Here is a 12853-nt window from a genome sequence, read left to right as displayed (position 1 = left end):
GCGCCATATCAAGCACACACTACTCTCTATATATACCATACCACACTATACATGTCCAACACATTCTACCCACAAGCAATATGCATTTAATTATAATTTCACAAGTTCCAAATCATGTTCCACTGCCTAGACAAATTTCCATTGCATCTTAGGGCTGTCCCGTTCCAGCAGTCTTGGATATCCACTCCTTTTGGTTTAATCCATTTACGTATGCTAGGTTTCGGCTTTAAAATCATACAATACTCCACTAGAAAACCTATCTTTTAAGTCAATTAGAATTACAGGTATTATTTACATGCATATACTATATACATATGCCGTAGCACTTATACACCCGCATATACATATAGAAGAATAGAATACTCCATTTATGATTATAATAACCATACTTACATGTGTATTGAGTTTAACTAATTCATAATAAAACTAGTTCAACGAAACACCAAAAAGATGAGCGCTACTCTGTATTTCTGGAAGATTTTTCTTTTTATTTTAACAAACTATTATAAAATTGCATGTTTCGTTCTCATTGCTTTTGTTTTGTTCATATACACAGATAGTACATTAAATATCAATATCATTAATGTCATTAAATTAAAAAATACAATATCTGCCTGTAAGATATACTGGTACATATCTCTCTTTTTTGACCAAGGAATTGTTTTCCAATCGATTTAGCTGGATATGTTCTCGCTATGCCCTCTCTCATACGGATAGACCCAAAAAAGCATCAACATCGATGAGCGCTAATTGAATTTTGATAGTATATACGGGTATCTATGGTAGGTATACGCATATCTTTATAATTTTGTGTGAAAATTTCGTTCGTTTGTTTATATTTTTCTTTTTTTGTTTGTTTGTTTTGGTTTGTGTTTCGTTTCTATGTAATTCGAATATTACGTGAATGCTTATTCTTCACTCTTCATATAGTTATAGTTATCTTGGTTTTTCTCTTGCAATTTCTCGCTATGTCTACAAGCTTCGTTTAAATTGCTGATAAGTTCTTTAGGATTAGGTATAGTATATTTGTTGCCGTTTTCTGTTGTTCTTCTGGTTGCTGTTGTAGCATACTTCGTTTCACCGCCTCGTTCAATGCTAAACTTAAAATGTACACAAGAAACTATCAACTAAACTAGAGAAATGCTTTAAAAAATTAGCCCAGAACTATACAAAAACGCTTTAAGCGCCTCCTCCCTCTTCTCCATAATCCACTCGACTCAATACAGACCTCACGCAAAAAAAAATTATATTTAGCTTTATGTAAGCCCATATCAAACTCCCCCACATGGTGACCCTCTTGGATCTGCCAGCACTCTCGGCCTGAATCCTCGTACGAGGCACTCTCTACTTGGGCAACTCATAGATCTGGACGGGCAACGCTTTTGGCGTGATGATCTCATCCTCAAAGTCCTCGTCATCGCCATGGATGGCATAGTCGCCGCCATTGTGCTCGCTCTCGAACTCATTGGGCACGATCTCCACATCGCTGGGACGGGAAGTGCTGCGCGATCCTCCACCGGAGTCGCCGCCGTTTCGATTCGATCTCGTCTTGGTCGACTTGCTGATGAAGTCGCGGAGTATGTGCGAATAAAGGATGTCATCCAGATAGTACATGGTGCCCAGGTTGTAGACGAATACCTCACTCTCCGTTATCTGGGCATTGTTGACGCTCGTATAGTTGCTGCCCGGGTTCCGAGTGATCTTTATGTGACCGCCGCCGATCGTTTCGTAGACCTCATTATCGCGCAGATCACGGTTGTAAAGACGGCCGCGTACAAAGTGATTTAAGAGCATTTTTATTCCCCGCTGAGAGGCCTAGAAAGTCAGAGGATTAGTAAGCCATATTTGCTTAAATTCGACCACGAATACTTACCATTACCTCATCCGAAAGTCGATCGAAACCAAGCTTCTCAAAGGCCCGATCCTCTGGCACAAAGAAGGTGTAATTGGCTCCTGAGATATGGGGAGCAATCTCTGCGTTGTTCAGATATCTTTTGGGAGGATTGAATAGAAGACATAGCCCAGCATATCTCATATAATAATCCAACAAACTCCTTACCTAGTAATCTGGGTAAAGCGTGGATCTCTTTCCAGGGCCAAAAACGAATGCGACAAGAACTGAGCCCCAAACCAGGGGAATGCCAGCAACGGGGGAGTCTCCTTGTCCTTGTGCATCTGAAGGAGGAGCAATATTACATTAAATCAAACACTAGAATTGGATAAGCCATAACCGGGTTACCTGGTGCAATTTGGAGACGACGGCCTCGGTGACAAAGAGCACCTCCGATATAATGAACACCTGATTGCCGTTGGAGAGGGTGAAGTCGGACATAATGCTGACATTATTCACCGTGGGGGTGGCTATTCAAGGGGGAGCAAATAAGCAAAGAAGCCAAGGAGAAGAATGTTGTCATAAATTGAATTCGGAATATAATTTATGGGGCCACTTACGTTGGCCATGGAAGACGACATCATCACCGCCCATGGTGTGAACGACGACCTCGTCCATGTTCCTCACATCCGATAGTCGGAGGGGCCGCTGCATGGGCAGGAAATGATTGAGCAGCACCGTTTCGGTGAACTCTGGCACACTGAACGGATAGAAGCCCCAATCGATGGGATGCCAGCGCTGGAAGGCATTGTCCGAGGGTATCAGCACCGTATAGGCATTGTCATCCATTATGCGTGTCAGATTGCTTTTCGATAGAAAGTGTTGGAATACTTTTGTGCCTGTCTTCATGTTGGCCAAAAACGACATCAGCGGACTGGCCTTCGACTCCTTAATAATGGGCTCCACTTTGGCATGTGCATTCGTAATGTTCGGCTGCTCCAGCGGCTGGGGGTCGTTGTAGCGGCTATAAGTGGGATGGGCACAGATAGATGTGATATATATATAGATGGGATATATATATGTGTATGTATATGGAGAGATTCGGCCTTTACCAGAGGCGGAAAAGGAAAATCTAAATGTGTGTGTGTTTGTGCAGAAAGTTGGACCAGCAAAAACTTTGTTTGCGGCCTGATAAATTTCGCATGAGTGCACTTTTGACCGCAAACAAACTAGGACCAGGAGGAACTTAGTACTCGCTAGATAGCACCGCACAGTGGTTCGAGATAAGCCCCAAAGCTGCAGTTGCAGTTGCAGGTGCAGTGGCAGCTCTACAGCCCAATCTGTGGTCAAACTTTGAAAGACTTTTGTAGGATTCATCATAAGCTATTTATTTATTGCAGACCTACATAATTATCTCAATACATATTCATCTGTCTGTCAATCTATCTACAATATCAATCTCACTATTTTCCTACAAAGCATATATGGGTGGGTAGTATATGTGGGAGATATATGCATGTGTAACTGATAGATCAACTTTAGCAACCACCAATTTGTATGGCCACCAAAATGCTCCTTATCAAACATGTCCATCTTGAATGAAAAGTATTCACAGTCACAGATTTAAGGAGTTCAGATGGGAGTTGTCCCACTGTAGCGTACCGAAGGGCTGTACTCACTTGTTCGTTTCCTGTATGTTCCGCTTGGAGTAGGGCGACTTCCTATCGCCCAAATAACCATCAATTCCAATGGCCATCAAATTCTCATTGATACGCAGCTTGTAGAGTATTTGCTGTCCATTGAGTAGCCAAACATTGTTGTGGGACTTTTCCAATTTACGAAAAACGATTTTATGTCCGTTCCCATTGCCGTAGGACTCCTCCTCTTCCTTGCTGTTGGCCACACCGCTATAGCTGTCAAAGAGCTTCCCAGGCACCAAATGCTCCAACATGAACTCCTTCAGTCGCGGCTTCTCGATGGTCCGCACATCGATTTTGGGCACAATCAATGTATATGGGATATCTGCAATTAGAATCGGGCCATATACATACATACAGACACACAAATACAAGTACATAAAGTCGGATAGAAGAGATGGGATAGAGAGAGTTACTTGGGGAATTGCTCACTTAAAAATGTAAACTGTTTTCGTTTCATTTACCAGGCTACTCCTGAATCCCCTACCTGTCTGCATGCTAATCAAGTAATTAACTTTCGGCTGTGCTCGGGGCGTATGCCTTTTATTTTTTTTCCTTTTCGTGGGTGTGTACGAGTAATGCCAGACCAGAAGACTACCGTCTCCCGTCTCGGCAGGGGAATATGCTGGGCTAATTATATCATATTATTATGCGACACGCATAAAAATACACATTGTTATGCTGTGCTGTGGTTGGAGGTATTCGGGGAGGTATTCGCAATGATGCCTAATGAGGTAATAAGCTTTTAGGGTTCCGCCAAGTCACTACATTTTTGTACATGCTTTTCTTTCTCATTGCTATTTCATTATTAATCAGTGTAATTATATTTAAATTGGATTTTTCTTTCATAGTAATTCAGATTGTATTCCTCTATTGGTTTTCTCCCTATGATCTCTATCATCTCTATGTAGAAGCTACGTGAATTGTTACTGATACTCCATAAAAAATTCAATTATTACATTAGAAATATTTCAAATATATGAAAGAACTATTCCATTGAAAGATTACACCATCCATTTGCCATGCCTTGCCTATACTCGTAGCCTGTCAATTAGTTAAATGAAGTAGTTTTAGTTTATGATCAGCATTTGGACAGTTGAACGAAGCCATTCATCAATGTCACACATTTTCCCCATTTTGGCCATCTGCGGAGTTGCCAAGTCTTCGAGAACTGTGTATAACCGAGAGCCAGTCTTACCATGTCCTGCCTAACGAGAACACTGCAGCTGTTGCAAGTGCTGACATCGATTTCGGGTTGCAACATCTATAAATACGCTCCTAAAAAACGGGCATTTCAGCTGAGCTCCCAGTTGAATATGGCCTTGGGAGTACTCCACGGCTTCTGGCTGAGACCCTGGCTACTGTTTATCTTCCTGATCTTCTCGGCCACGTTCATCTTTTTCTTCATAGACGTCCTGGTGAACTTGAAACCGAACAGTGACGGTGCTCTGAATCTATTTTACCTGGCGACTCAATTCATTTTACTCAATGATCCAATTTTCATCAGTTACATTATTGCCTATATCTATGTGTACCAGCGGAAGCGGATGCGGGACTTGCTGAACAGATTTGCGCGCATCTATTATAGATATAGAAGTATATGTGGACAAGGGCCCACCATTAATTGGTGGCTCTTTCTCATGTACATGGGTAAGATGGCTTCCATGACAATGATGAGTAACCGATCTCTACTGGACAAGATTCCATTCTTCGGCCCAAATTCTATATTCATAGCATTTTTACGCCGCTCAGGGATTCTTTTCGGCAGGATTCAGCCATTTCTGCTGGGGGTTACTGCCCACTTGGGTCTGCTGATCCTCTACTCTTGCTATATTCTGCCACCATCCCGCCCCAACCGACGTCAGTTAATACCGCTGATTGATTACTATAAGAACCTGATTCAGTTGCGCAGAAGGTTCGAGCCTCTAATCAGACCCCTGATCTGGATCTGTATAATGGATGACTTCATTTTCTTCGTGATCACGCTCCATTTGTTCTTATCTAAGGAGCCCAGCTCCCACTCAGTGGGTTACTACTTCTATACAGTTGTTTTAAACTTCTCCTATCCGCTGTGTCTTGTCTATGTCAATCTCGCTATCGACTCGGCCCAAAGAGAGTTTGGACATTTCAAGAAAAACTGCAAGCCCGAGCGTCAAGTGAGTTCGGTGAATATGAAGAATGTGTTGGTTTCTGTATTAACTTTCTGGTTCCATAGTTACAGATGTTTTGGCTCTACCGATTGACTCTGCATAACGGAGCAGACAAGAGCGATTTGAATGTATTTCGCTTGAACCGTGGCCATATCTTGGAGGTCCTCAGTAAGGGCTTTACGTGGGCCATGTTTACATATGGCATTTACGTGAATAGTAACGAATTTCTGAAGAATTATGAGAGGGTTAAGGAAAAGCGCCAGTAGCTGATTTTCAGTTTTTTTAATCCCAATGAATCATGTAATGAATTTGTAATTGTAATCTTTGCTATACTAGATTTACTATGAATTACATACATTTCTATCACAAATATTATGTATTATTAAACAGTCATATAGTGAACAAAATCTTTCGGATGTTTGTACCAATAAATATGGGAAAAAATTCTGAAGTCAGTGTATTAGGGAGGCCCTACCTCCCATCAATAATTTGTTAATAGCCTGGTCTATTAGGTAAATGAAGTAGTTCTCTTTTTACGATCAGCATTTGGACAGTTAAGCGAAGTCATTCATCAACATCACACAGTCCCCTTTCCCCCATCTGGCCACCCTTTTTGTAGTTGCGGGAGCTTGGTAATCAGTTGGCCATGTCCTGTCTAACGTACATACTGCAGCTGTTGCAACTGCTGACAGCGCTTTCGGGTTGCAACATTTACAAATATGTCCCTCGGAAGCGTGCTTTTCGGCTAAGCACCCAGTTGAATTTTACCATGGGAGTGATTCACACATTCTGGCTATTCGTGATGTTCCTGCTGCACTTCATCTACTACTTCATGGAGTTCCTGGAGGCCCTTGTAGACCTGTGGCCTGCTACGGAGCGTTCCCTGAATGTGCTGTATATGACAGTGCACTTGTGTATACTCAATAAGAACTTTCTCATAAGTTACAGCATTGCCTATAACAATCTTTATCAGCGGGAACAGATGCAACAGGACGTACTCAACAGATTTATGCGGATTTTTGAAAGATATAATAGAATATGCGGACAAGAACCTACGATCAACTGGTAGTTCTAATTCATACATCTGGTTCAGATGGGAACCATAATAATTTTTCCTCGTCAACACGATTTTATTCCGTTTGTGGTACCCACTGCCAAGTTTTCAAAACTTTTACGAGGCTCGGCTGGAGGCTCTTCTGATCCTCTACTTCTTCTATGGTCTGAATATATTCCGATCCCACAGACATCAGTACATACACCTGATTGATTACCACAAAAATCTGATTAGGCTTCGCCAGAAGCTTAGCCCTGTCATACGGCTCTTTGTGTGGATCTGCCTGATCGAGGAATTCTTTTTCATCGTGATCATCTTCCATTTGGTCTTGTAATTGTAATTGTAATTGGCGGCCAAATTGATATATGGTTTAATTGCAGCATTGGGCTATCCTCTGTGTCTGATCTACATCAATATGGCCATCTATTCAGCTAAACGAGAGTTTGGCCGTTTCAGGGCCAACTTCAAGCCTCAGCGTCAGCTGAGAATTTAGAAATATACACATAAGGAAGTGTTCTGTTCTTTCCTAACTTTCTGGCTTCTTAGATGCAAATGTTCTGGCTCTACCGATTGGCCATGCAAAATGAATCGTAGTCATCTCCTTCAGATATTCAGCCATGGCTGGATATGGGCCATGTTCTCGAACAGCATTTCGTGAATAGTACGGCGTTTCTGAGACATTACGAGAGGGTTAAGCAGGCAGTCCATGATAAACGATGACACATTTTAGTAATTTTGGAGAAAAGTTTTGTAATTTCATACTTCAGAAATATCAAGTACATAATAAATTCAGAAATGAGAAGCTAAATGGAATGTCCCACTGCGGTACTCACCCCTCTTGAACTTGTAGGCATACAGCTCGAGGACGGGGAAACCATCGTCAATAAACCGGACGACTTGCTGCCACTTCTCATCCTCCTGATTGCGTTGCAGGCCGTCCAACTCGGGCAGCACTCTGCTCTCAATCTGCTTGGCGTTCTTCAAACTGGCATCGATTTGACGTTCCAGAGGAAAGCTGATGGTGGATGCATCTGGGGAGGCAGCTGCAGCCGCTGCTGGAACTGGAGCTGGAGAGGCCGAGGCACTCTGCAGCAGCAGCAGCAACAGAAATGTTGCCACCGGCACTTGCAACATTTTGCGCGACATTCAAGTTTCGGGTTTCCCTTTATTTATTTTTGCTTTCTTGTTCGTTTGCAATTTGTGAAATTATTTTTAATTGCTAGCACTTTCAGAGAGTTTTCCTTTTGTTTTGTTCGAGTTTTGGTTATGTTCTTCTAGTTTTTCCACTTGGGTTTCTCTCAGTTTTTTGTTCTGATTGTTTTTACGGTACCACGAGTTTATTCATTTTCGTTTGTGTATAAGTTTTTGGCCAAGAGAAGCTTTACATAATGGTCGAGAGCTGTGTCCGGGAGCAGAAGAGAAGAGGGTTATAATTGAGCACTCTATCAAAGGCGATTTTGATGAGTTTGCAAACTCTGGAACTTATTGAAATTCAAGTCATTCCCCATCGGGCTGAGCGAGGGGTCTTCTAGCAGTGTTTTGTATGCAAATCATATCGCATTTTTCGTCTCTATAAAAAAGATATGTACATATATAATATATATATGTTTATATATAGAAGTGAATAGTTTGGCTGGGGTTCATCACGATTGGATTTACATTTGATTGCAGTCGGGTGCATATTTGGTTTGGGGGAAAAGCCCAAGAGGTAGGCTAGGGTGGGTATCTTTATAAGATGCAAAATAGATGGTAATCAAGAACAGCCGTAGTTAAATTTTGCACATTCCTCGAGTCGTGATCCTCTTTTGTCAGATTTTATTTTCAATTTGCATATAAACCGTATCTATATAGTAAACCATCATATGCGATAATTTGCTTATTTGCTGACCTCTGGGCTCGGATCTGATCGCATACAAGGCTGCTCGCCTCAGTCGGCGGCATGTGTTCACAGATACCCAGATACAGATACACAGATACGATGATACAGATACAGCAACAGATACAAACACATCTGTCAGATATGTGAAGAAAGTAAATTAATTTCAATTAAAGTTGACAAAACTAAACGGCAAACTACGGCGTAAATAAATCCAGAAAAAGAGGAGAACGCACAAACACTTGGCGGCAACTTAAACTAATCAAAGCGACTAGCGGAAAAGCTGGCACGGAAAATATCCACAAACAAAACAAAACTGCACTCTTGGGATGACTTTTCCCACTCTGAATCTGGATCCCCACTATTTCTGTTGTATTTTAGAATATTTTTAAAATAAATATTTGGCTTGCTTTTTCACCTTTGGCGCGCATTTGGCTTACTGAACTGAACTGAACTCAACCAAACCGAACCGTACCGATTCCCGTTTCATACTGCGGACCTGTGGACCTGTGGGTCTGGCTCTGGCTCTGGGCATGGGCGGGCGAAGCGCCCGACTGGAAGACCAGAAAGAAGAGACTATGGAAAGAGCAGGGACAGAAGGCAGAGAAAAACGGGCTCAGCGAATGCCCACTGGGAAATGGGATGGCTCTGCCCCAAGAGGAGACCTGTGTGTCCGGCATACGGGGAATGATGGAATTTTGAAGCAATACGGATACATATATATTTTTATTGGTAATTTTATTTTACAGAACTAATGAGAAAAAGTTTTAATTGTTTCATCACTCCCCCAGGCTACCGCCTGAACCTAACCTAACCTAATGTCCATTGATACCCTGGAAAATCAATCTTTCGTATTTAGGTGCCAACTAAGAAAAAGATGCCTAATGTTTTGGCTCTTCCTAATTAAGGGAGTGATTCACACAACCCCAATATGTATGCACTGAGAGACAGAGTCCTGGAGTGCAACTCTGACACTCCGTGGTACTAACCCTACTACTATTTATACACGCTTCAACCATTACTTGTCATATTTTCTCTATAAACAAGCAATGATTTTTCCCATTCCATAGCGAGAAAAACAATTTCCTTCTTATTCATATTCCGTGTGCATTCGCCACTGGGCATTTATCACTTATCACAAACGCTCATTATTCATGATTATGCTTTGGCTTTTGTGCAAAATTGTGCAACTACCGCCGCTCGTCGCTCGTCGCTCGATGCTGATGCTCGATGCTCGACGCATGGACTGGATGGATGGATGGATGTCTGTGGCATGGTCTGGTCTGGTCTGTCAGTGGTTCCCCATTATTGTGGAACTCTACCCAGTCTGTCCGCCGGTCTGTATGTCCGTCTGTTTGTCTGTCTGTCTGTCTGTCCCATCGGTCTGGAAGCAATTGCTGTGATTGTGCTGATGGGGGCTGAGCTGCTGAGCTGCTGAGCTTTGCTCTCCCGGTGGCCGCAGACTACAGAAGACTACATAAGACTACCGACTGACTGACTGCTGCACCACGTAAATGTTGTCTTGTCTTGCCGTACTGCAAGTCTGTATTTTTGGCTTCTTTCCCGATGTCTTCCCGCTGTGTGCGCTGCCTTATATACACTATAATGAGAGTCTCGTGCACGTCACTTTTTTTCTCATTGTGGGTCTCTGAAAGCGAGTCTGCCGGCTCGGTCCACGTAATTGTAATTGATATTATGGTCATGCGGAGACTTTATTTTTAGTCAGCTTTTAATACTACCATCGAGCTGCATTTCGTATGCGGCAGGGGCTTCGGCTTTTTATATCTTGATTAAATTTTGTGTTTTTATGGTTCCACTTTTTTTATTTTAAATTAAATTGTCTGGATGGTCGGAAACAAAAGTTTTGGAACTATTTCGTCAAGAAAAAATGTGGTTATAAGTCTCGAGAAATGAAAAAATGGTCAATTATATCCATAGGAAATTATATTCTTCGAAGAGGATTTTTTGAACAGGAAAAACAATTAGAAAATTCTTGAATCTTTATAAATTTCAAAATTGTTTAAACTGCTGCTAGTTAACGTTCCAACAAATGTTAAAAGATAATATTGTTGAACCACTTTACACCCGGAAAAACATTCCTTCCTGAATGTTACCCAAAGTTTGGGGTCGAACCCCCTTGCTAACATTTCTTAATTGTTGACAGGAACTGCCAAGATGTAGCCCTTGTTAGGTGTCGCAAAAGATTAGAGAAACTACTGAAAATTATTTGAGCACCTAGTTAATTGAGTTTCAGGAACTTCCCGGTGAGGAATCAACAATGAAAGCAAATGTCAAACATCTCCCAGGTGCTACATTTCACGGAGGAACTTGTAGCAAAGTTGAGCAAAGTATTTATAAAATTACCCGCTTTAATGTGAACTTAAATTACTCGTAATTGGCAGCTGTGATAGTTACGGAGCACTCGCCTTTCCGTCAACACGAGCTTTTCCCCAACACAGTTTGTAATTACATTTTCACGTAGAGCTTGCGCTGGGTTTTTGCCAGCTGCTTTTCCTTCTCCCCTTTTTGTGCACTCTGCATTCCTGTATGATTAAAAAATTCTTGGGAAAACTATGCTCATAGTTTTAGCCCTCAGAAAAGCCGGTAAATCAAGCCAGACACGCACACACTTGTTATGGAGTCATACATCCGTATGTGGGGTAGCAGAGGTGGGGAATGGGAGGCACATTACCACCTGACAAGGCAACTTTTTGCCGAATTTATGTATACGAAAAGCAGGAAGACTACTACAGAGTAGTAGTAGTGATAGTACTACGACTACTACTACTACTACGAGTAGTATTGAGCACTACGGAGTGGTGTACGAGTAATACAGTGACGAAGAGCAACAGAGAAGCAGCAGCAGGAACCGCAACAATAAACAGAGCCGCATACGGAATGCTGTATCCAGAGTGCAAACCAATTGAAATTAATTTGCATAATATAAATCTGGACATCCAGCAATAGAATGGAACCGAATCCAGGCCCAATTCCCCACCCAGGGGACCGCACGATGCATACGCCGCTAATTCTGGGATTATTCACAGTTTATTGCACTTAGTTTTCTTGCACACAAAAGTCTTTTCCAGAGTCTTTTCTTCTCTCCTTCCATTACGATAGCCCTGCTCGACGGCGACTTTTCACCGCTGACTTTTCCTTTCCAGTGATTGAATTTCTTTTGTGCCCCGTTTCACATTATCTTTAGCGAGTTTTGCTTTAATTAGATTAGGTTTTGTTTGCAGCGGACTGCTCAATGTTCCACTGCAATTTTTTACTTGTTTCACTGGATTTTATTATCCGCTCGCGCGGCTCTCTCTCGGCAAATGTTGCGTCTGTTGTGCCGGAAAAGTGGCGACAAATGAGGAGCTTTTGCCTCGGCTGCGTCGTTTTTGGGGGCTCCTTGGCTGTCTACTGGCTAGGGTTGTCAAGTTTTGTGTGGAATCTCGTTAGCCAGATAGTGGTATTCGAAGGCAGGTGGAATCATTTTTAAAAGTAAAGTCAGCATATTTATGTACAACTTCTTCATTTTCCATTGACTGCCTGAATTTCTTTATTTTTATCTCCGCACTCAGCGCTTTGCTCTGACTACGTTAGTCAAGTCAACTAAGCCGAAGCTTTTAACTAGTCTAAGCTTGTATACTAAAGCTTTCATAACAATTGTACCAAAGCTTGCATGATTAACCGAGACACAAACCAGAAGTAGTTGAAATTTCAGTAGTTAAATAAATATTACTTATACGCACTGATGGCACTGATATAAAAGTTATATTAGTTATCAGAAATTCCTAAGATAGTTTCTTTAAGCTTCTTCAAGTATAGATATATTTTTTACAGACCTGAAATTCCGTAACAATACTTACATGTGTATATCGTATGTATATCTATATTTGAAGTACTGATTAAGCTGTTGGGAAGGGAAGCCGCAACAATGCCAAAGGGAATATGGAAATATACCTGTATTGCTGTATTGCATAACTGTAATTATATTTTTTTAGTGCAGAAAATGAAGAGGATTTGATTTTATGCAAATGCCGAAGATTGAAATTTCTGTGTTAGTGTTTTCAAGAACTTTAACCTCTAACAAAAATATTTCAATAATTTTTAAATGTGTTAAAATGTTTGAAAATATTAAATGGGTATAAATAAAATCAATTGAAATGCACAGTAAAAATTGCTCAATTATTCGCAAACACCCCTTTTCCTTTCTCTCTCTCTCCGTTTCGCAACGTGCATTCGACGCATTCT

General features: G+C 41.5%; 2 protein-coding genes across 3 annotated transcripts; one reads left to right on the top strand and one right to left on the bottom strand.

The window, feature by feature from the left end:
- Window positions 1-467: 467 nt before the first annotated feature.
- Window positions 468-11935, bottom strand: LOC6595707. Of its 2 annotated transcripts, none has more exons than XM_026989031.1 (8): window positions 11884-11935; window positions 7566-8131; window positions 3511-3853; window positions 2452-2855; window positions 2240-2361; window positions 2060-2175; window positions 1874-1991; window positions 468-1815 (listed from the first exon to the last, which is right to left on the bottom strand). In XM_026989031.1, exons 2-8 carry the CDS (start codon window positions 7876-7878, stop codon window positions 1345-1347), a joined length of 1887 nt encoding a protein of 628 aa, XP_026844832.1. In that variant the 5' UTR covers window positions 7879-8131; window positions 11884-11935; the 3' UTR covers window positions 468-1344. The 2 variants fall into 2 exon arrangements, with proteins under 2 accessions (XP_026844832.1, XP_002020743.2); XM_002020707.2 differs by lacking the exon at window positions 11884-11935 and adding an exon at window positions 9027-9081.
- LOC6595708 lies at window positions 4431-6000 on the top strand. The gene is made up of 2 exons (XM_026989032.1): window positions 4431-5684; window positions 5744-6000. Exons 1-2 carry the CDS (start codon window positions 4728-4730, stop codon window positions 5942-5944), a joined length of 1158 nt encoding a protein of 385 aa, XP_026844833.1. The 5' UTR covers window positions 4431-4727; the 3' UTR covers window positions 5945-6000.
- Window positions 11936-12853: the final 918 nt, after the last annotated feature.

Source organism: Drosophila persimilis, unplaced genomic scaffold (assembly GCF_003286085.1).
Source record: "Drosophila persimilis strain 14011-0111.01,24,50 unplaced genomic scaffold, DperRS2 tig00000191-arrow-pilon, whole genome shotgun sequence".
Classification (NCBI taxonomy): Eukaryota; Metazoa; Arthropoda; class Insecta; order Diptera; family Drosophilidae; genus Drosophila; species Drosophila persimilis.
Note: the sequence above shows the minus strand (reverse complement) of the source record. Positions and strands in the feature narration are given on the sequence as shown.

Coding starts and splice junctions, on each gene's coding strand:
- LOC6595708 (XM_026989032.1), top strand. CDS start 4,728: ATGTCCTGCCTAACGAGAACACTGCAGCTGTTGCAAGTGCTGACATCG. Junction 5,685..5,743: donor ACTGCAAGCCCGAGCGTCAA/GTGAGTTCGGTG, acceptor CTGGTTCCATAG/TTACAGATGTTTTGGCTCTA.
- LOC6595707 (XM_026989031.1), bottom strand. CDS start 7,878: ATGTCGCGCAAAATGTTGCAAGTGCCGGTGGCAACATTTCTGTTGCTG. Junction 3,854..7,565: donor TGCCTACAAGTTCAAGAGGG/GTGAGTACCGCA, acceptor TTCTAATTGCAG/ATATCCCATATACATTGATT. Junction 1,816..1,873: donor GACTTTCGGATGAGGTAATG/GTAAGTATTCGT, acceptor CTGACTTTCTAG/GCCTCTCAGCGGGGAATAAA.